Source organism: Pholis gunnellus (genome assembly GCF_910591455.1).
Source record: "Pholis gunnellus genome assembly, chromosome: 2".
Classification (NCBI taxonomy): Eukaryota; Metazoa; Chordata; class Actinopteri; order Perciformes; family Pholidae; genus Pholis; species Pholis gunnellus.
The window spans coordinates 7,874,930-7,896,208 of NC_136536.1; the positions used below are offsets into that span (position 1 = coordinate 7,874,930).

The window sequence follows — 21,279 nt, forward strand, 5'->3', positions numbered from 1 at the left end:
AGTCAGTCAACAGCTGCTATATACATCAAATGTATAGCTGATTTAATTCACATGTACAATTTACGTTTGCACAACTGGTGGTGGCATTTCTTAAATGTGTTGTAAATGTAAATTTTCACTTCCATATTACTCACAATTGCCAATGTCCAGTTGTCCAAATAAAACAGGATGTCAGTCTAATTGAGCAGCGTGTCTGGTAATCTAGGAAAGTTTTTGAGGAGAGCTTTGAGGAATAGTGCAATGTGTTGAACTTTCAATATTAATAGAAGCGGCCGCATTGTGAAAGACCAGTTGGATGTCTTCCTTTTGATAAAGTCTTGCAATGATGAACTCCATAATAAATTACTGAGGTCTGAGCAGGAGCCAGTGTGATAACAGTACTAAATCAATGTTGGCTCATCACTGCTGAGCAGGGACCCATTTCATCATGTGAGCTGACCCTGTGGATAGTTTGATCAATACTGGTGCATCACATTTTGAGTGTTATAGTTTGTGAGTCAAATCTGACTCTGCAACGCAATCAGTAACATTTTCTCTGTCAAATGAATGTATTACTAAAATGTTTTCCTCTGAAGTAGAAGTACACAGTATCTAGTAGCTCATACAGCTGAGCGATATGTCCTTTTAAGTGCTTTTGGGGCCTTTTGAAAGCTATTTTGAGGTACAATACGTCTAAACAAAAAATATCTAAAAAGATAAAAGACAATTTGTGGAGTCTTTAGTTGGGGGCCCCAGGCCAAGGTTGCCTAACGGTAAAGTCTGCCCCCCCCCCCCCCCCCGTGCACCAGAGTGTATTTCACTGGTGTTTCTGACCGGGAGTAGCCGTGACTTGTGTGTGTGTGTGACACAACTAGGTCATGGCAGGTGTATAGCTCAGGACCCACGGAAGCGCAGCGGTGAGTGTAAAATTGTTTGTATGCAAGCAGCAGCAACAACACCACAGGCCAAGCATTCAGCCCGTTCTGAACCGGCATATTTACAATAGATTAAAATGACAGACACACTTGTGGTCTAGTTAGCTAATTGTGGGTCACGTTCATTCAATCACACAATACAGCAGTGCTCTTTGCATACACACCTGGCAGAGATCTGCACTCTACTGATTTGCTAACATTTTGTAAAAGCACATTTGAAGTGATGTGTGCTAAATACATTTTCAAATAAATTGAAATGTATTCTGGAGGCTCATCCTCAGAGGTCGTTTTAACGATTTGGAAATTCTGATGAAATCCTTAGTTTTTGATTATTTTAACATCAGCTAAATCACCATTATCACAATTTAGTCCCAAATGGCACGGAAGAAGTTTTCATACAGTTTCAATTACTTTCCTGTCAGATTTCCCAAATTTAGTAAAAGTGAAAAGCCCAGTGAAAAGTAAAAGTTTGATCAGGCTTCATTTACACATGAATCTATACATTGATTGGTTAACGCTACATCATTGCAGGGTTCTGTACGCAGTAAGGACACACCTGTTGATCACTCCGCATAAACCATCAGTTAACTCTTGATACACTGCGAGAATACCAAAATGAACTCTTCTTACATACTCTTGTTTCTCTAAGAATTAACGGTCATTTTGCAAAGATGGACTGGTGTTGCACAACATCTGGGCAGTGAGACTTGATCCTGTGTAGTCACCGCAAGTCACTTCTGCACGTCAGTTTAGCGTTTTCACAGTCATCTACGGCGAAAATAGCAGAAGTGAACTAAGATGTCGAAATCTTGGTGCACTTGGAGACAGATCATGTTCTGGTCCGTTTACCGTAGCTCAGGCGGTCTGGCTTCCCGTTACAACCCATGGTCCGGATATCCGGTGTTCCTTTCACTTAGAGGAGGAACTGTAATTAAACATGCGAAATCACAGTGTTAAAAATCACCATTTAAAAATATCAGTTTTAATTTGGGCTAGAAAGGCGACAAACTGTTTGGCTACTTTTAAAAGAGTATTTCAGAGTTTCACAGCGTCCAGACACCGTGAATACATCTTGCCTTTGGTCAGACTTGTGAGAATCATTAGAAAGTTTACGTTGCCGATCATCTTTTGTTTTAAAAGTCTTCAATACTCTGAGCAAAAAGTGTAGCCATAAAGGTACAGCTTCATGATCAAGTATTATTACACAAACCATTTCAGTATCTGAGGGTCCGAAATGACTGCAAGCCAATGCATGTTTTCTAAATTTGGGGTTATTTGATCATTAATTTAGCTTTGTTTATAAATTAATCATAAAGATTATAAAAAAAGTTTTACAAATGTAAAGAAGGTCGATCCTAATAGAATATGTTCTATATAGAATAGAAGAAACAACACAACTGAGCACTGTTGCACTAAATGGTCATTTAAGTTTTATCTTCATTGAGCTAAAGGTAATTTAAGAGATTAAAGGAAGAAATGTGCAGAAAAGACATGAATAGAGAAAACAAAACAGGACCCAGGAGAGAACTTTGAGGTACTCCACAAATGAACTGTGATCAGGAGGAATTATAAAAACAAACATTAAAACAGAAACTAACTGACTGGTGTCTGTCAGAAACAGTTTTCATTTAAAGGATGACTTTGTTAATATTCTATGTTTACTTATTGACAACAAATCTCATAAAATGATTAATTGATTGGTGAATGAAGCTTCATTTACGTCCAAACACTAATAAAAACCCACCAACGAGCCACACGGTTGCACTGGGTGACATGTTCCTTCACTATGACGAACCTGGTTTCTTTTTCAATTCCACATACACCATCTTGTTGCCGTAGATACTCACTATAACACAAAATATGTTTTGTTCTGTGGCTGAAAATAGTCCACAACAAAATGCACATTTTCTTCTTGTCTGAGTGAAGTTTGCTAAGTATGTATTTATGACCTATTTTTAAAGATTAATGTCTTAAGTAGGAACCAATGACCTCAACAGACGAGGCAGGGAAGTCAGAAACGTACTGAGAGACGGACTAAAATAAAAAACACACTGTTGGTTTTGGTCTTTTTATGGGATTTGTTGACTGTAATACAAATATTTATTATTGCCCACCATATCCTTTTTAGATGGATTGCAAACTAGGTCAGAAGCAAAGTTTAATAACCAAATTGGCAGAAAATAGTAATCACTGTGTTATGTGCTCATTTGCCATTTTGTAATTGCTGTGATGAATAAGTTGATTGGACGTTATGAAGGATTAACCCGTCGATTATTTTATTTCAATTCATCATTTTGTCGTAAAAAATGCTAAATCTAACTTCCCACAGACCACGTGACATCCTCTGATGTCTTGTTTCTTTATGACATTCAGTTTATGTGTAACAAACAAAATATTTCAATACTTTCATTTGAAAACCGTGAAACAGTGAATTTTTGGACATTTTTGCTTAAAAAATTAACAAAACGGTGATTTGATTATCAAAATAGTTGCCAATAAATTTTCCGTTGATCGACTAATTGATGTATCGACAAATTCTTGTAGCTCTTTACCATTTATTCATTTTTTGTCAAACCTTTTTCTTAATAACATCTGTGGAGATGCAACAAACAACTAATCCATCTGTTTCACTCCCTGTTACTCACACTGCAGCTGAACTACAACACACTTCTGTATGTTATCCATGATGTAAAACAGCAACACATGCAGTGTCAGCTGACACATTGTCAAACTAGACAAGCAAGAAACACTGGACCAAAGCCAAATGAATTAAACGTGTTAAATAGGTGGTTGAGTTTTCATCATTCAACTTAAAAAATAAATAAATTAGAAAACAATCTAATGCTAAGTTGTATAAAAGTGATTTGAGGAAGAAACAGTAATATGCACCAAAAGAACATTCTGACATGACAAAAAAAATCTTCCATTTCTCAACAACTAGTACAGAGTGGACATTAGAGTGGCAGGTAAGTGTGTGCGTGTGTGTGCGTGTGTTTGTATTGCCTTATCAGAGGAGTTTTTTAGGAGGCCAGTTGGCCTGTGGAGGGGCTGTGATGCAACGAGCAGTTTACGGACAGACACTGCCCATTGACGGTAAAATGTGCAAAGGGGGCCGGACTAAACTTTCAAGAAAAGAGGTCATCCTGTGTGGGAATTTCCCTCTCTCCTGTCAGCATGTGAGCCAGGAGCAGGGAACGACTGCATCGGGGCTCCAATAGGAAACAGTGGGGGGGTCATCGAAGAAAAAAATGCAGAGAATGTCAAAATGAATCTTTGCCAACACTGACGGGTACGATGAGAGCGAGAGGAGCAGGAAAAGTGCTGAAAGAAGTCACAACAATGGAGTGCTGGATGTTAAATCATTAACACTTTAGATGACACATTAATCTTTCTGCGGTTTTGTTAATTACTTTTTCAAATACCGACAACTTTTCCTAAAAGTTGTAAGAAAAGACACGATCATGTTTGCTGGCACTGTTTTGCACCCAGTGAGGCCTGACACTAAACCACAACTATTTACAGCTATTGTGATGTTCGTGGAGGATAACAATGTCTTATTCAAATGTGGGTGTAGCATTCTTCAAGTGGTGATGTGTTGGAAAGGGAGGATATTGCACAACAGTTAAAAGCTAAAGTGTTCCATCATTGAGTGTGTTGAAACATCCACTGTGTTCAAAATGTCATCTTTCAATGCACAAAACAGCAACGGTTGTTATACTGTATTTAAAGGGAATATAAAGTGATGGTAATAAAGTAAATGTGTCCCATTTTGAACAGCTATGAGGTGTTTATTTTGCTCTTTTCTGCTGAGTGGGAAGAACACACCCCACCCTGAATTGTCATGGATCATCTACAAATCCCACCATGCCTCTTTCTTTATCCTCTCTGTCTGGGGTTTGCTTGTTTCAGACAGATAAGTTGCGTGTTGTGCAGTGAAACACAGTTTATCGGCTTGGTAAATTCCACTGCAAACAAGTAGTCGACTTATCTATCATGTCTGGTGTAACCTACTTCGTCACTCCCATTTTTAACTTCTTCATTTTCTGCCGAATGTTTTCCACTTCGGGTTAAAACGAGGTTTGCTCAGGATTATCGGTATCTCGCCTCGCAGCCAGGCCTCTGGGCTGTTGAAGCGTGACCCGAGGTGGTGTGAGGAGGTTAGTTGCTGATTAATTTCTATGCAACCTTGAACCCCTCTCTGGGCCAGTGGACCCAGCAGACTATTGACAGAGCAGTGTGCTAAAGATAAAGCTAACATTTCTGTGCTACGTGCAGTGTGACAGATGTCTCTCTTTCTTTTTTCCCCTTTTTCTTTTTTCGCTGCTCTCAGCAGTATCGTTTCAGTATAAATTGGTTGAATGTATTTCAGGATCTGGAGGACTTTTGTGTCAATCAATGAGTAAACAGAGGAATGCACGACGTTGACATTAAGGGTTACCACATAATAGTATGGGCAGTCTGGTATTATGAGGAATCCCTTCACCTTTCTATTGTATCATGGCAATAGAAAAACACAATTTTGTTTAATCCTTTTTTTATAGAAACAGAGGTTTCTGTCACCGCATAACGGCACTGATCAAACCACTGAAGCCATTTTCTGCTTTGTGGAATCACTAAATAATAATGTATTGTGATGGTAATCTGAGACATTATTAAAATGTCCTTAGCGTCACTGGTGAAGACTAGACATATAAAATTCACTGCACGTACAAAAACTAACATCACGTTAATTTAGCTTGTTGATGTCTCTTTAAATTTTTGCCATATTGGTCTGAATTAAAGGATTGCAAATTTGCCTTCATGTCGAGCCATATTTATCTGCAATATGTTCTAATTGAAACACATCAGTACACCGTCTGACTAGGAGTGTGTGAATATTTAAGGCGAGCACAACACCCCTGTCTGCACCTTCTTCAAAAAGGACAGAAAAAAAAAGAACTTACAAATGTAATTGTTTGTACAAAGTATAAATCTGTTTAATTCAATAAAATATCAAGTACATTTAAAGCATTTAACCATTCAATATTAAATAATTTGACTTATTTCATTCATTGCCAATACTATTACAAAGAGTTGCATCATTTCACTGCAGCACAACTCTTCCCTTAACAACCATTGCTCCAGATACACACAATGTAGAAATTCACTCGCACGTATGTAAAATATGCACCGAAATACTGCATACACAAAATTACATCTGAGAATAAAAGCTACGGTGACATGTGAAGAATCGTGATCGATTGCGCAATCCATGCACCCACTCCTTCAGTCCCATTGAAACTGTCTCTGTAAACTGGTGGCCGCTGTCTTCACCCGTGAAGCGTACCGTTTTTTCCCCCCAACACTCAGTGGATCACCTCCAGCTCTAAAAGTCCATCGATGATTTAGACAAGCAGCCAAAGTGGTGCGCGTGGCGTCTCTCCGGCTGAGCTCTCTCTAACATTGTCCGGTGGCAGAGAGCAGGTTGCGCAGGGTGGACAGCTCTCTGGACAGCTGCTCCACACGCTTTTGTAAACGATCGTTCTCTGCGGCCAGTTCCAGCACTTTGTGTTGCGTCTCCATGTTGCGCACTTTGGCTTTGTCCCTGCTCTTCCTCACGGCGAGGTTGTTCCTCTCGCGCCTCACCCTGTACTCGTCGCTGTCCTTGTCCAGGCGTTTCTTCGCTTTCCCGGAGGACATTTTGCCACTGTGCGACGGTGACCTGCTTTTACCTGAAGGGGCAGGTGTGCCGGGCGGGCTGGAGCAGGTCGAGGACGCGCTGGAGATGTTCCCAAGACTGCCGCTGGTGGACTGGTAATGAATGTAGAAACCAGGCGAGCCGTTCTCCATGTTTGCGTCTCTCTGGCTGTCGTTTCTCTCAGCGGCAGCAGCTCTGTAGCGGCTCCCGGTGAGTTCAGGGCTGAGCACGCTGTCCACGCGGGTCTCCTGCAGCTCGGTGTAACCCAGCGCGTAGGGCTCCCTGGGGTCCCTCAGGGGGTCCCTCAGGTTGTCGCACTGGCTGCTCTCCAGCTCGGTCAACAGCGAATAGTTCTTGTAGTTCTGTAGAGCCGCAACTCTTTTGAGCTTGTTCTCCGCCAGGAAATCTGAGAAAATTTCCCCTTGCTGCTGCTGTTGCGGCTGTTGCTGCTGCTGGTGCTGGTGTTGGTGTTGGTGGTGCGTCTGCGCCGCCAGTTGCGGACAGTGCAAAGCTGAATCCAGGTAAACGCTGAAGTCTATCGCTCTCTCCCGCTCTTCGATGCCCAGCTCCGTCATCGAGTCGCCGACCCTCCAATACGAGCCGCTGCTGATGGGACTGATAATGTTGTCTCTACTGTGGATAGCAAAGCCGCCCTCGTCGTAGAAGCCGGCCACTTCCATGGATCTTAACACCCGCCGGATTGAAGGAGCATGGAGCGCTGAGATGAGACGCCCAGGTTGTTTTGGATTCAGTTGCCTCAGTTGCGAAATGGCTGAAGTGTCTGAATGCAACGAGTTTTAAATCTCCCGTGTCACCGCCAGTGACAGCACGCAGTGAAACTACTTTGAAGGAGCTGCGCTCATGAATTGGGAGGGATTGACAAGTCTTCCTGTCTCGGGGGTGTTTTATTAGACGCGCGGGGCGGGGCTTTAGTTGGGCAGGTGTGTGACGCGCAGCGCAGAGCCAACCGGACAACATGTGCTGGTTTTGGAGGATCTTTCTAGTATGTAACTGTTTGGGTTGATCTGTTTTTTTTGTTTTTTTTGTTGTGGCATTTGTGACACTTAGTTGTGGTGTAGACTTTGAGTGCAGCAGCAGAATGTAACTTAATTGGGTTTCATAACGAAACTGAGACAACACAAATAAAAAGTGAAAATACAAACCAACGCCTGCATTTTACGGTCACAACTGAATATTTATTTTGTAACCAGCATTTGTTGACAACGCGTCCATTCCCACCCTCTGCATTCACATCTCATCCACTCCACAATAACGGGAAAAAAAAATCCGACTCAGTGGCAACCGAGTTCATGCGTAATCACGCCATAACAACGATGCTCATGGAAGCAGCCCGAGACACATCTCCAGACAGCTGTTTCCCCACAACACAAACAGAAACTAGTTCAAACCAGTTTGTTGTTGTGTGGTCAAACTGTACAAGATGACACATCCACTCCAACACTGTATGAGGGTCAGGGTGGGTGTTCGGCATTTAGTCTGCCTGGTTTATGACTAAAACTCTGGAAGGTGTTTTCACGAAGGTCCAAAAAAGATTTTCCATGAATGTCTCATTGAGCATCACTACATTTAACAACAAGGAGCTCACACACAGGTGATACGAACCGGACACAGGTCTTGGTATCACACACATGCTCAGTTGGTCTCATGAGCCTCGATGCGCACAGGCTGCTCATACCTTGACTATCAAATGTGTAGTCAGAGTTAAGTGAAGACGTTTTATTATAAAGGCCTTACTGCCATCTTGTGGTGAGCTTTAAGAATGTACACCAAGCTACATTCCATCAACAGAGATAATATAAATGTTTAGGACATGTGCATCTCTACATAAACTGTTTCACTGGTGCGCAGCCAAAAGCCACTTGAGTCTTAAAAACATGTTTTACTTTTTTCAGAATGATAAGACCCCATTTTACCAAGTGGACCCTCAACATGGACATGCACCGGTGTTACAGTTTATTCGGTGACTCATTAGAGTTAAGATTAACATGGAAGCCCTGGAGCAGAAAAAATTGCTGTTGGAGTAGAAATTTTACGTGGCACTTACGTCAATACCAGTCTATTGGTCAATACTGAAAGCTGTCTCTCGTGCACTCTCCCCCAACAATACATTTGATAGTATAAGCTTAAAGCTTGTATGCAAAATATGAATCTGCAAAGTAACCAGTAACTCCAGCTGTCAAACACATGTAGTGGAGTTTAAAGTGTAATGTTTCCCTCCGAAAAGTAGTGGAGTAGAACAGCAGAACAACAACTAACTATGGCAACACGTGTCCGTTACAAAAGTTACCCAACATTAGCCAACATAGACAACTGGTCATACCAGACTAAATGAGGCTGTAGCAGCAAAAACCTTGTCTGTGGTGAATTTGGCGTTTTAATGCTTTAAATTTGAATTTAAGTACAAAGTCTCGATAATTCGTCCACTATTTCTTAGCCGTTAACTCCTCACCTGTCAATACGTTGTCAAACTGTCGGCCTTCTCCATAACTTGGTTGAAGCTGTAGCATCACAGAATGTGACGGGCGACAGATGTCGCTGTAACACCTCCTGTTGGGTTGTTTGATAACGATAATGTCACAGAGAGAGAGAGAGCTCCATCTACTGTACATCCAGCAGAGCACTGAGAGCAGAGCGGCCACCAGACAGGACGGGTGGAGTCAGGAAATGCGGTCTTTGCCCTCGTAAACACCCCATTGGTCAATCGACCGTGTCTGGAACATTTTCCTTTACGGTGATTGGCTGCCGCGCTCAACGACTTTCACCTGATTGGTTGAGAACGTTACGCTGTCTGTGGGCCGAGAACTAGATGATTCCGTTGGTTACTGACTGCGAGTACACAGAGAGAGATTGAAGGGGCTGGGCTCACAGTGGAGAAATGGCGAGAATGGTGAACGCGAGCGAGTGTGGAGTGGAAACACAGAGCACGGAGTCGGGGGCACCGGGCCGAGGTTCGGCCAGATGGGGTCCACAACACGCCGGTGCCCAAGAACTCGCCACTTTTTACTCACCAGGTGAGTCGATCAGCAGCCGCTCGGTCTCGTGGACTTTTTTCCCCCCGGTTCAAGTGCGACAGGCTTTAATACCGCGTAGTTATTACCAAGTAACGTTGGCAAACTGAGAAACAACTTATAAAATCACACCAAGAGGAGCCTATTTACCTTTAACTGCTAACATGAAAGGACGCGGAACAATGAGCGACAGCTCTGCGTCCGCCACAGTCCCACTTCTGCTGTTACTCAACTGGAATCATGTGAGATTGAGATTGAATCTGTGTCTGAGTCGCTGTTGTCCTTTGACATTTGGAGCGTCAGGAGGGGGAGAAGAATTTAAGTCTCCTTTAGGCTCTGAAGCCTCGTTTGTCCGCGGAGCTGCTGTGTGACCGTTCATAACAGCGATGCATAACCATAAACTAATCACATAGTTTTCAGATCTTAGCCCGTCCACTGTGTTCAGGGGACTTTATTTGTAACCCAGTATGGTCACGCACACTATTTAAACTCAATGCATGAAGTGAAAGGCCTCCACGCCCGGTGTACAAATACTTGGTACCTTTGAGCTGCTCATATCAGTTGAGGAGCTTGTCCCACAGCTATGATTATAACATGGTGATCAGGCTTTTTTTCTATTTTTTTAGCCACTAAGACTTTATCCTCCTTGTAGTTGTAAGACGTAGACAGGTATTTCAGGTCATGTAACAAGCAAAGTGCAGAGGAATGTTTCCTCGCTGATGTAAGGAAGCATCTGATAGTTTAATCTTGTCGCCTAGTTTACTAATCTTTGGATAGTTTGGATCGTACTTCGTCACATCATGTTCAGGTGATACAGAGTGCAGACATAGTGTGACTGATAATTCTATCAGGAACGTTGTGTTTAAAAGAACTTCTGCTCATGTGTTGAATCATACTAATACGTCCGCTTGTGTTTTTATTGCAGGCAAAAGATGCCAAGAATGGCTTTGTGTCGCCCTCTGCTTCTCCCTCACGGCCTTCAACTTCATTCACCTTCTTGCCAATTTCCACCTGGGACATCTGTGGTACATCCTGCTGAGCATTGGTAAGTGCTGACTGAAACATTATCTAATGATCTGGTGTTGTGTTGTCGCTGGTTGATGAGTTCCGTTGTTTTTTAGAGCTGCAGTCCAAACAAAGTGTTCTCTCTTTAGCCCATTTTGAATGGTTTTCTCATCCTGTTTCTGTGCTTCTCTTCTCCTCAAACTCCTTTTCAGTGGCGGGAATACTCACTGCAGACTTTGCATCGGGACTTGTTCACTGGGGGGCTGATACGTGGGGATCAGTGGATTTACCGATCTTTGGAAAGGTAACATATCCATTGTTTATACTGTAAGTAATCTTTTTTTTTCAAAAAGGACATTTCTTGCATTCACAGTGCGTATTTCATGCTTTTCAGGCCTTTATACGACCATTTCGAGAGCACCACATCGACCCCACGGCCATTACCCGTCACGACTTCATTGAGACCAATGGTGACAACTGCATGTCGACCATCGTCCCTCTAGCATACATGGCCTTCAGCTTCCTCACCCTCTCCCCCGGTGAGTTTAGTACCGACAAACCGGATCTGACATTTTCTTCTGTCTTGATTTTCCAAACTGTTCCTTCCATGCAATATTCATGCATTTTCAACGACCATACACCGAACAAACGAGTTTTTTCTGTCTCCTTTTTGCAGCGGAGATTTACTATTTCTACCCCTGGTACTGCTACTTGTTCGCATTAGCCATCTTTGTGACCCTAACCAACCAGATTCACAAGTGGTCGCACACGTACTTCGGCCTGCCTCGCTGGGTTGTGTTCCTACAGGACTGCCACGTCATCCTCCCCCGCAAGCACCACCGCGTCCATCACGTCTCCCCTCACGAGACGTACTTCTGCATCACTACAGGTTCGTCTTTGTTATAGTTATACGGGCTCATATCGGCCTGTAGATAACGTTCTGAAGCGGGACGGGGGTGAGAGCTGGGCAGGTTTGTCATTGAGCTTTGTCTCTCCAGGTTGGCTGAACTACCCTCTGGAAAAGCTGGGTTTCTGGAAGAACCTGGAGGATCTTATCCAGGGCGTGACGGGAGAGAAGCCCAGGTCGGACGATCTGAAATGGGCTCAAAAAGTCAAGTAACGCCGCAGGCTACCTGCACCCTACCTCAGAAGGCCCTGGCTCCGTCCAGGCTTCTCATCCCCCCTTTTTTTTTTTGCCTCACACGAACTGTAATCTATAGAAAGAAAGACTAACAAACACTTTCTGATGCCATAGCTTTAAGTCTTGCACATGTTGTCTGTTTTTCAAGAAGAGGCCTCTGTTGATGGAATTTTTTCATTACTCACAAAACGCAATATATCCTAAACTCTTTGTACGTCTAAAACAACTCATCACTTTTTTTTTTTCGAGGTGATTTTGCAAATGCGTTTGCTAAGAAGGTTTATTCAGATACTTTACCGTCTGATACAGATTACTTGTAAATCGGTTCCAAGGAGATTAAAAGATTTCCCTCATGTCAGAAAATTTCAAACGATCCCAAAAAAAGAATACTTGAAAGAATGAACGCTCACTTTTTTCCTCCTCCAGAGAGAAACCGTTCATTTGCAGAGTGGATAAGTCGCGCTATATTCAGCACTGCTTTTTATTGTCTGTGGATCAGTCTTTGCAGCTCATCAAGGGTCGACTTGATGAGCAAGTAATACAATTGGATTCAGGCCATGGCAAGTAGTAGCGCAGGATTCCTGGATGCTTTACCAATGTTGTCGGCTGAAGAACAAAATGGTTAATTACTGTTACATTTGTTGATTTTCTTGCACCTTTGGGGATCAGCTGCACGCTTTCGGGGCTGTTTTGTTAAAGAGAGGTGACGACAATATTTGATAGTTTAGTCATGGATTTGTCAATTTGAGACTACAGTTGCAATGGAAGAGTCGATGCTACGCTAAAGCCAAAATCATCCCTCCAGGATGCTAAATGACAGATCTGACAGCTCAAGAGAACGGGTTTCAATTTAAACAAACCAAAATACAAACAACCAAATTGCTCCTATTGCTGTCAGATCCTACGCTGTTTTTGATTGGATCTTTTATCTTATCTGGCAATTGGAACAGTTTGCATTCATTCGATAATGGAGGAAAGATTTTTACATCATAATTTGATCTGAAAAAGTAGCATTGAAATGTGTGTAACTGTCGTCAGTACTGATGCTCGGCCACTGACTAGTCTCTTCGATGATCACGTGTCCTCTGAAAAGCCTTTTTAGTTTTAATTTGACTCCTGGTAAACAAACAGGTTTGCAGGAAAGAGGACGACACAGTTTCGTCAAGCTGCCTTATACGCACCACAGAAGCAGTACTTGTGTCCTTTCTGTCGTTGTTTTGTTTCATTCACTGCACTTCTTTGTGTTGTTGCAACCGTAATTCTGTCTTTCTGGGATTTGTGTCTTACTTGGTCAGACGCAGATACTCCAAAGTTATGTGCCAACAGTGTGTAACATAGTTTTCATTTCTTCTCTCCGAGAGATTGTGTTGTTAATTGATTCGTCGGAAGATTTTTCTTTTAAATGCTTAAGTCAGTGATTTGTAAATGTGTTGCGCAGCGAATAACTATGCAGTGTAATACGAGGCCGTTAACCATATGTCTTAACTCATCTGCTTAGGTTCAAATGCCTTTCTTTTTCTACGACTAAACACATAGTTGCCATTTTAGTTGGACAACGGGAGCTTAAAAAAATGTGCTACTTAAACAGCATGTGAAAAAAGACATGTACCAACAGAAGCTAAGAATGCGTGCATGCATACGACATGTGATATACTGGGTCACCAGCGTCCCCCTTGAGTGTGTGTACATCCCACTCTGTGTAGCTTTGTGCTCGTTCCATATGAAGTCAATTGTGCTGCTTTTTAAAAGATGACCCCCCCCCCCCCCCCCCCCCCCTAAGTGGTCCCAGGGTTTGAACAACATGTTCTCTAATAAATCCCTTTCAGGTTTAAATTAAAGGAGCTCACCTTTCTGTTGGTTGGGTCGACCAGGTGAAAAAGCTGAATTGGTGAGCTTGATATTGTACTTATAGTAGATGGGTATAGTTCATTTTGAAGCCAACATTATGCTTTATATGGTGTAAAATTCCAGTTTTTGAATCCCTCATACTTGATTATATAGAATTGTTCGCCATAGGTCAACAGCAGAAATACACTGCAGATTGCAGAGTGCTTGTAGAGTATTGTGAGAAGCAGTTTTGCGTGTGCTCGGTAGCGTAATGCTAGTAAAGGGATGCTGTTATCTGTCACTGCATCAAAGGTTAAGGCTTCTTAAGTTAAGTTAAGTTCTAATTCTTTAGCTTTTTTTTTTATCAGTATTAGACAGCGTATAGTTTGGGAATGTAGACAGACAACTTGTTTTATGAATAGGAGTTTTGCCGTTGGCTCTGAAGGATGTTTTTGGAACTTCAGCAAATTGCTTTTTGTGATAATATAAAAGTAATAACTTCGACATCATTTCATGTTTTTAATACAATATTAAAGGAAATACTAGACGTGCCATAATTAGTTTGGAGATTTGACAGAACTGACAACCTCTGATGAATATATTTGGTGAGCTCAGAAGGAAGTCACAACATAACAATGTTAACTTGGATACAGACTCGCCATAATCGCTTTTTGTCATAGTCGGGAGTCTGGTTGTGCGTATAGATCTAACATGCATTAACTTGTTCTTCATTCTTTTTCTCCAGATGATCTCAGGATTGTGGTTAAGTAGGTTATTATGAAATTGTGAAAAAACTAAAAACAAGTTAAGGCCTTTTAAAATGATACAAGTTGTTTAAGTCTTTTCCTTAGAGTCTGTTGGCCAAAGTAGCCGAATGATTTAAATGAGTTAACGGTTCTATTGTAACCATGTATCAGTACAGTTAAGTCGGCCTCCTGTTATCAAGGAAGAATTAGTGATAACGTCGTTTGGTTTTTCTGTTTCAGAGACAGGCGTCAGTGGATTTGAAGGGTATTTTGTGACGATGTGTGGTTAACTTAAATATTTTCTCATTTGGAAATTGTGAAAGCAAGTGAAGTTGTTGGTAAATGTGGTGGGCAGTAAGTTCAACACGCTGTGTTTTAAATCACGTTTGTAATGATCCCTGGACTTCTTATTGAATTACCTTATCCTCTCCCTGATGGATTCACTGGAGTTCTTGCCAGCGAAAAAGGAAAACAATTCATTGACTGACTTTAATTTGCCCTTCACTTGCCTCTAACTTCTGAGGTGAAACCCATAATTTATGGATGTTGTAGTTGGTTATGTATGCTGGTGGTGATGGAGTTTTCGATATCAGAATAATGCCTTGATGCCTTTTTGTTGTCTTCCATTCGGGAGACTTACAATGTATATATATTAAACTGTATTTATAAATAATCTAAATAAAAGGTTGATAATGACTGCTACCTGTTTCCTCTAGTTCATTTCTTTCTGTAGCTTTATATTCTCTCTGGATTAATGTCTCATGGATTACATTTTCTTTTGTAATCATTACAACTCAACTCCTTACAACTGACTTACAGGACATAATGTGCAATATAAGGGTATTATTATCATGAATATTCTGTATTAACCACGCTTAACTTTTTTCAAATCTGTACTGTACATAGAAATCTATAAGCAACCCCACCTAGACTGATACTAACTGTTGATTTTGGCCTTGTATATATTTTGGATTTGCACCTCATTTTTATCTTAGACTTTTATTTGCACTCCTACCAGTTTGTATTGCAACTGCTGCACAACAAATTCCCTCTGGATAAATACAGCGTTATCTCCCCTTCTCTTAAATAATTAGGCTAATCATCCTTTATATTGTTACTTTCCTCTTGCTCTGCCTGCACAATCTCTCTTTAGAAGCCTACAGCCAGAGCAGAGCGCCATGGGAGTGTTTAAGGAAGACAAATGCAGAGTTGCAAGTAATAAAACAGATTAACAGAGTATTGTAAATGTTATTGGATGCTCTTTCCCCACTATGACAAGTTAAAATGTCTGCTATGAACAGGGCCTATACATTATTAATACATGTGCTGCCTATTGGGAAGGCCTTCTTCTTTCAGGCCTATTTAATCATTGTTCTCCCTGCTTTTGATTTGTTTTGATTTATTAATCGATGTCGCCTACGAATAGTTTGAGTATTTCAAATTAAAATATTAATACCTGTCTTCACACACTTTATGTTTTAGGACAACACTTAACAGTTTAGTCTTTGCATCGCATTCAATTCACTTTAAATTGATTTTCTAACTCGCCAGAGGGACAACAAAGGAAGCGCTGCTCTGCGTTTGTTCCACGCGCACGCACATTGGCCACAAGCAAAGCGACGTGCGCGCCTCCGCTGAGTGTAGCGACAAGATGGCGGTCGCCGCCGGATCAGGTAAACGTACAAAAGAAATGCATCACAATCATAAACCGAATAATCGTCCGAATTAAATATCCAGATGTAGCTATCGAGCTTCGTAATGACGTTGAATATCTACTGCCGCGCGAGTCGTGTGAAAATGTGCAAGCAAGCGCAACGCTGGAGCTTCTGGAAGCTTCTGAAGGCAATGAATAGGAAGCGATGCTACGAGCTAAGCTAACGTAACTTAAGTTAGAATGGCAACGAGATGCACTGAGACTGCAAACCAAGAAAACACGACGTGTGTTGAGTTTCATCGGAAGGGCTCGTGAGAGGCCGGTGATCCCGAGCTTTAATTGCTGCACCATCTGGTTAGCGGGACTGTGTTTGTTTGCACGGCTCAGTTAACGGTTCGCAATCTCACCGCAGAGGCCAAGTGATGCAGCAATCGTCGAAGCCAGATGCCAAATTTGGGCACAACGACTAATGTCTGCTAGTATTAAGAAGGCGGATGAAAGAAAGCTCGTTAAACCGAAGCGTTCCTCACGTCGTTATGAGTCTGAATGAGTCACGAACCCATAAGCTCATAACTGCAAGTCATCGCTCTCGGCAGACGCTCTTGTAAATGTCATTTTTTTTTTTGTTCTGTTTTGGTACCTAAATTAACTTGTTGTGAAGTCTGATGTTCGGTGTGTTTTGTCCACTAAGTTGTTAAAGTCCCTCGCAATTTCCGGCTCCTGGAAGAGCTGGAGGAAGGCCAGAAAGGTGTGGGAGATGGGACGGTGAGCTGGGGTCTGGAGGATGACGACGACATGACCCTAACACATTGGAGAGGGGTGATCCTGGGCCCCCAAAGGGTGAGTGCTGCCACTGTTTTTAAACACCTGCACCAGGGCTGTGCAACACGCATTTTAACAGATTGTCATGGTAGAGTACCATTCAGGAGGAGAGAGTCATGAATAATGCTACATTTAGTTGTGAAAGCAAATTTGAGACGGCGGCGCAAAAAAACATTTAAGCAAAGATAAAATGTCATCGCAAAATGACAAGAAGCAACAGGCAGCACACCATAAAGAACATAAACATCACAATTGCTTGAGTTTCTTTCTAAAAAAATTCATTTTTACCGTTTTTTTTTAACTGTCATAATCGTGTGTGTGTGTGTGTTTTAACTCTCCTCCCTCCCTGTCTCTGTCCACAGACCAGCTTTGAAAACAGGATGTACAATCTGAAAGTTGTATGCGGGCCAGAATACCCAGAGTCACCACCGTTTGTCAAATTTGTGACAAAGATAAACTTGAATGGCGTGCACACCTCCAGCGGGGAGGTACGGAAATCTTCTAAACCAGCTGTTCTTATTCTGGCTTGATTACTCAACTTTGGGTGACTCGGCGTTCTTTTGAAAGAGATTATGCTCTTGATCCTAGTTCCTGTTGACAGCTAATGACACCATTGCATTCATTCTAAAAGACTTGGTAATATGACCGGACCAAGAAACCTTTCAGGATCCACCTGAAGGAGTTAGTCTAGATTAATTTAACTTAAACTGTAGTATGTCAATTACTTTTGATTTAGGCCCCGACCCTTTATTGTTCTCCATTTTCCTACTTTATGTCAAAATGGGCTTACTTAACCACTTAACTAACCACAGATCGAGGACATTCACCTCCCCTGTGATGAAATAACATAAACGTCTTAACATTTTGGTCATTGAGAAAGGTAATAGTTAAGCATGTGTCCGCCCGTCCTTACTTGTTTCTCCGTGCTGCAGGTTGACGTGAATGCGGTGACGGCACTGGCCAAGTGGCAGAACTCCTACAGCATCCGGATGGTGCTGCTGGAGCTGCGACGGCTCATGACCTGCAAGGAAAACACGAAGCTTCCTCAGCCACCCGAGGGCCAGATCTACAACAACTGAGCCCCTGCTACTTTTGCCTCCATTGCCCCCCTCCTCTTGTTATTTTGCTTTCATCCCTTTATTCCCATCCTCTCCGCCATGTGATGTCACACCTCATGCCAACACCTTGACTGAGCGCACGCACACACACACACACACAGTTGAAGACGTATACAGTAACAGACGCATGCAAACAAACACTCACATATCTGGACACACAATCACACAGCAGAAGACTGAAGTCCACAGTATTAGATACATGCGTATGCACATACATATTTATCTGTAAACACACACCCATCAAAAGACTTATACAATAACGGGCACAGGCAAATATACGTACACATATATATGTAAACACACACTTGTTGAGCATTCATTAAAGTCATTCCAGCCCCCCCCCCCCCCCCCCCCTTGATGTGACGAGACAGGCGGAGTCCTCAGTCCACACCAGATGTGATCATGATTCATTTCAATACTGTACATGTTACTAATCTTTTTGTTTTTATTATTTGTTAAAAATGCAGATTGTACAATAACATAAATAATCTTATTGAGTGTACCTCTTTTGTGTGTTGTCTTTTTGTAACATTTAAAAAAATGGCCACTTAACGTATTCACACGTAGTTCACTAAACTCAGCTCAGCTCAGCGAGGTGCTTGGAAGTGATCAACTTTCGTCACACGTGGCTTCTTTTTTTTTCTTCTTTTCTGTGTGAGAATAAGTACTCCGATATTAGTTTAAGTAAAAGTATATAAAAAATACTTTGCTACAAGTAAAAGTCCTGCATTTCTTACTTAGGTTAAAATATTACAACTATATTAGTGTGAACATGTACTTAAAATGGCAAAAGTAAAATTAAAGAATGGCCCCAAAAATATATCCATATCGCTGGATTATAACTCTATTATGATCGATCACTAACGTTGCAGCCGGTAAAGGTGGGGCTCATTTTTATGTGGTAGCTTAACCTATAATTATACTTCAAAATGTATTAGTTGATTTAGATTTTGTATTGATAATCTGTAATGTCATAAATACAACAGCTTGAAAAAAAATGTAGTGGAGTAGAAGTAGTAGGTAGCATCAAATTGTACTTCAGTACTTGAGTAAATGTACTTCTTAACATTCCATCAGGTTTGTTGACATTAGGCCTCGTACATGAACAACTTGTACAAATAGATTCATCCTTCAGTGGCCTGTAGGAGTGATCTCAAAGAACTTGCCGCATTCACCAATTTGTCGTATTGTGGAATTTACACAATTTCCGAGTATATATTACACTTCATAATTATGTTGACATTTTGCTGTTTGACTTATAGGTTAATCATTTAAGTCGTTAAAAACATTACTGACTTAAATGATTTGACTTCCTCCCGTTGCAGTCATCGGCCGCCTCGCTGTGGCGACGTGTCATTGTGAATTGACTCCTCACACGTCCAACAGTTACAGGAGCAACGTTCTCATGCTGTTTGGTGCTGAGCCGGTAGAGTTCTGCTGGTTTTTATACAATATTGCTCTCCTGCTTGCTCCAACACTACAAACACCTGTCGATGAAATGAAGGACAAAAAAGAAGTGACATTTCCACATTTGTTTCGGTGGTGTGTTTATTTAGAGCAGTGGTTATAACTGAGGGAGGTACTTGTACTGAACCTGAATATTTCCATTTGTATGCTTCTTTATACTGCAACTCCTCTACATCTTGTTACTTTGCAGATTTAGATTATTAATACAAAATCCAAATCAACCAATACATTGAAATAAATGTATTATTTTAGGCGAAGCTACCCAAGTAAATATTAAGTAGTTCCAATTAGCTCCACCTTTACCAACTGCAACATGAATCCATCACGAATGATATTCCAATGATATTACTCTGAAAGGAACCGTTCTGGATAATGAGTACTTTTACTTTTAATACTTTTATAGGTTAGTATGTTGTGATGCTAATATGTTCGTACTTTTACTGAAGTAAGATTGTAAAAGCAGGGGTTTTACTTGTAACAGAGTATTTCTACACTGAGATATTGTTACTTTCACTTTCATACTCAATCATCACCAAATGTCAGAAAGATGATAAATTAATAGAGAAAGAGAAAATGTTACTCAAACCCCGTCTTCTACCGTTAATGAAAAGGTCAATGTAAGTGGCTTTATTTACATTTAGACGATCACATATAGGTCTACTGTTCCTCAGTGGATTTAGCGTTTTAGCAAAATTGGGTCTTTTTAATCCATGCTCGCTTTCCAACAAGACTTTTATTTTGAAAGTTTATACTATTTCCAAAGTAACAGATTTGATGTTTGGACACAAGTTGCCCTCACAATTGTTTAAGCTGCCTAAATGGTCGTGGTGGAGCTGCTGTTTTTCCTGTGACAGTGACAGATGATGGCATCAGACAATAAACTATATAAAAAGGTCAAAATATAATGTCAAATACACATAATAGACAATACATATATATCTTTGTGTGTATTTTACATTTGGAATGATTTTATTGCCTCATGCCTGCCCTTTATACATAACTTTGTCATCAGATATGGCTTTATATGTGTTGTATATATAATCTTTATTAGTAGTATAATATTGCAGTGCTAAATGTCACAGGGGTTGTGTTGAAATTATACGATGAGCACCCTCCAGTAGATAAGTCTGATGTGACTTGTAAAAGTCCACAGGCTACAAAACTACTTTGTTGGTTTCAGGAAAATACGTATGTGGAAAAATAGAAAATGGGTGTGTTGTGGAAAAACGCTGTAGCCTGAAGCAAAGTTAAAGTGAAAAGCAGAACTGAGAACATGTAAGTCAAAGAACAAAAGACAATAACAAAGAACACCACATGATGCAAACACTGACAATGATGTTGCATTTCATGACATTCTCACACGTCGCGGGTGTAACTGATAACATCAAAAACGACTGGGTTCCATTGAGGTGAGCCTGTTATGGACTCATGTTTATGCTGGTTTACTGGGACACGCACTGGGATACAGAGGCATTGTTAATGTTACTTATTACATCTGTGCTCAAGTCACATTAATAGGTATATAAATATGCATAAACACTGCCTGGAACAAGCCGGTACCATAGGCTCAACATGTTGGTACTTCTGATTATTGTCACATGAGTACACTTACATCTTTTTGGTCGTATAGCTTAATGCTAAGACAATTCCTTTCATTTTTATTGTAGCATATATGCAATATTATAGTTATATACAATTAGATCTGTATTGATAGCTACATAAAAAGTTAATATTAACCCAATTAACCCCTGTTTCCTGTGAAATGCCTCGACTACTGGATCATGGATTACCATGAGATTGGGTACACACTGTCATGTTCCCCCAGGATGAACTGAAAACATTTTGGTGAACTCTTAACTCTTCGTCAAGTCAAGGTTTA

The 21,279-nt window shown here is 41.1% G+C and overlaps 2 protein-coding genes across 3 annotated transcripts; one reads left to right on the top strand and one right to left on the bottom strand.

Annotated features, from left to right (window-relative positions):
- Positions 1 to 5,865: 5,865 nt before the first annotated feature.
- On the bottom strand, positions 5,866 to 7,556 carry cebpb (CCAAT enhancer binding protein beta). Its single transcript, XM_079169204.1, has one exon. It carries the CDS (start codon positions 7,269 to 7,271, stop codon positions 6,351 to 6,353), a length of 921 nt encoding a protein of 306 aa, XP_079025330.1. The 5' UTR covers positions 7,272 to 7,556; the 3' UTR covers positions 5,866 to 6,350.
- Positions 7,557 to 9,464: 1,908 nt separating this feature from the next.
- Positions 9,465 to 18,435, top strand: peds1 (plasmanylethanolamine desaturase 1). 2 transcript variants are annotated; one of them, XM_079172475.1, is made up of 8 exons: positions 9,465 to 9,623; positions 10,546 to 10,665; positions 10,838 to 10,929; positions 11,020 to 11,164; positions 11,302 to 11,514; positions 16,685 to 16,833; positions 17,178 to 17,303; positions 17,748 to 18,435. In XM_079172475.1, exons 1-8 carry the CDS (start codon positions 9,488 to 9,490, stop codon positions 17,892 to 17,894), a joined length of 1,128 nt encoding a protein of 375 aa, XP_079028601.1. In that variant the 5' UTR covers positions 9,465 to 9,487; the 3' UTR covers positions 17,895 to 18,435. The 2 variants fall into 2 exon arrangements, with proteins under 2 accessions (XP_079028601.1, XP_079028600.1); XM_079172474.1 differs by lacking the exons at positions 9,465 to 9,623; positions 10,546 to 10,665; positions 10,838 to 10,929; positions 11,020 to 11,164; positions 11,302 to 11,514 and adding an exon at positions 15,956 to 16,012.
- The last annotated feature ends 2,844 nt before the right edge of the window (positions 18,436 to 21,279 follow it).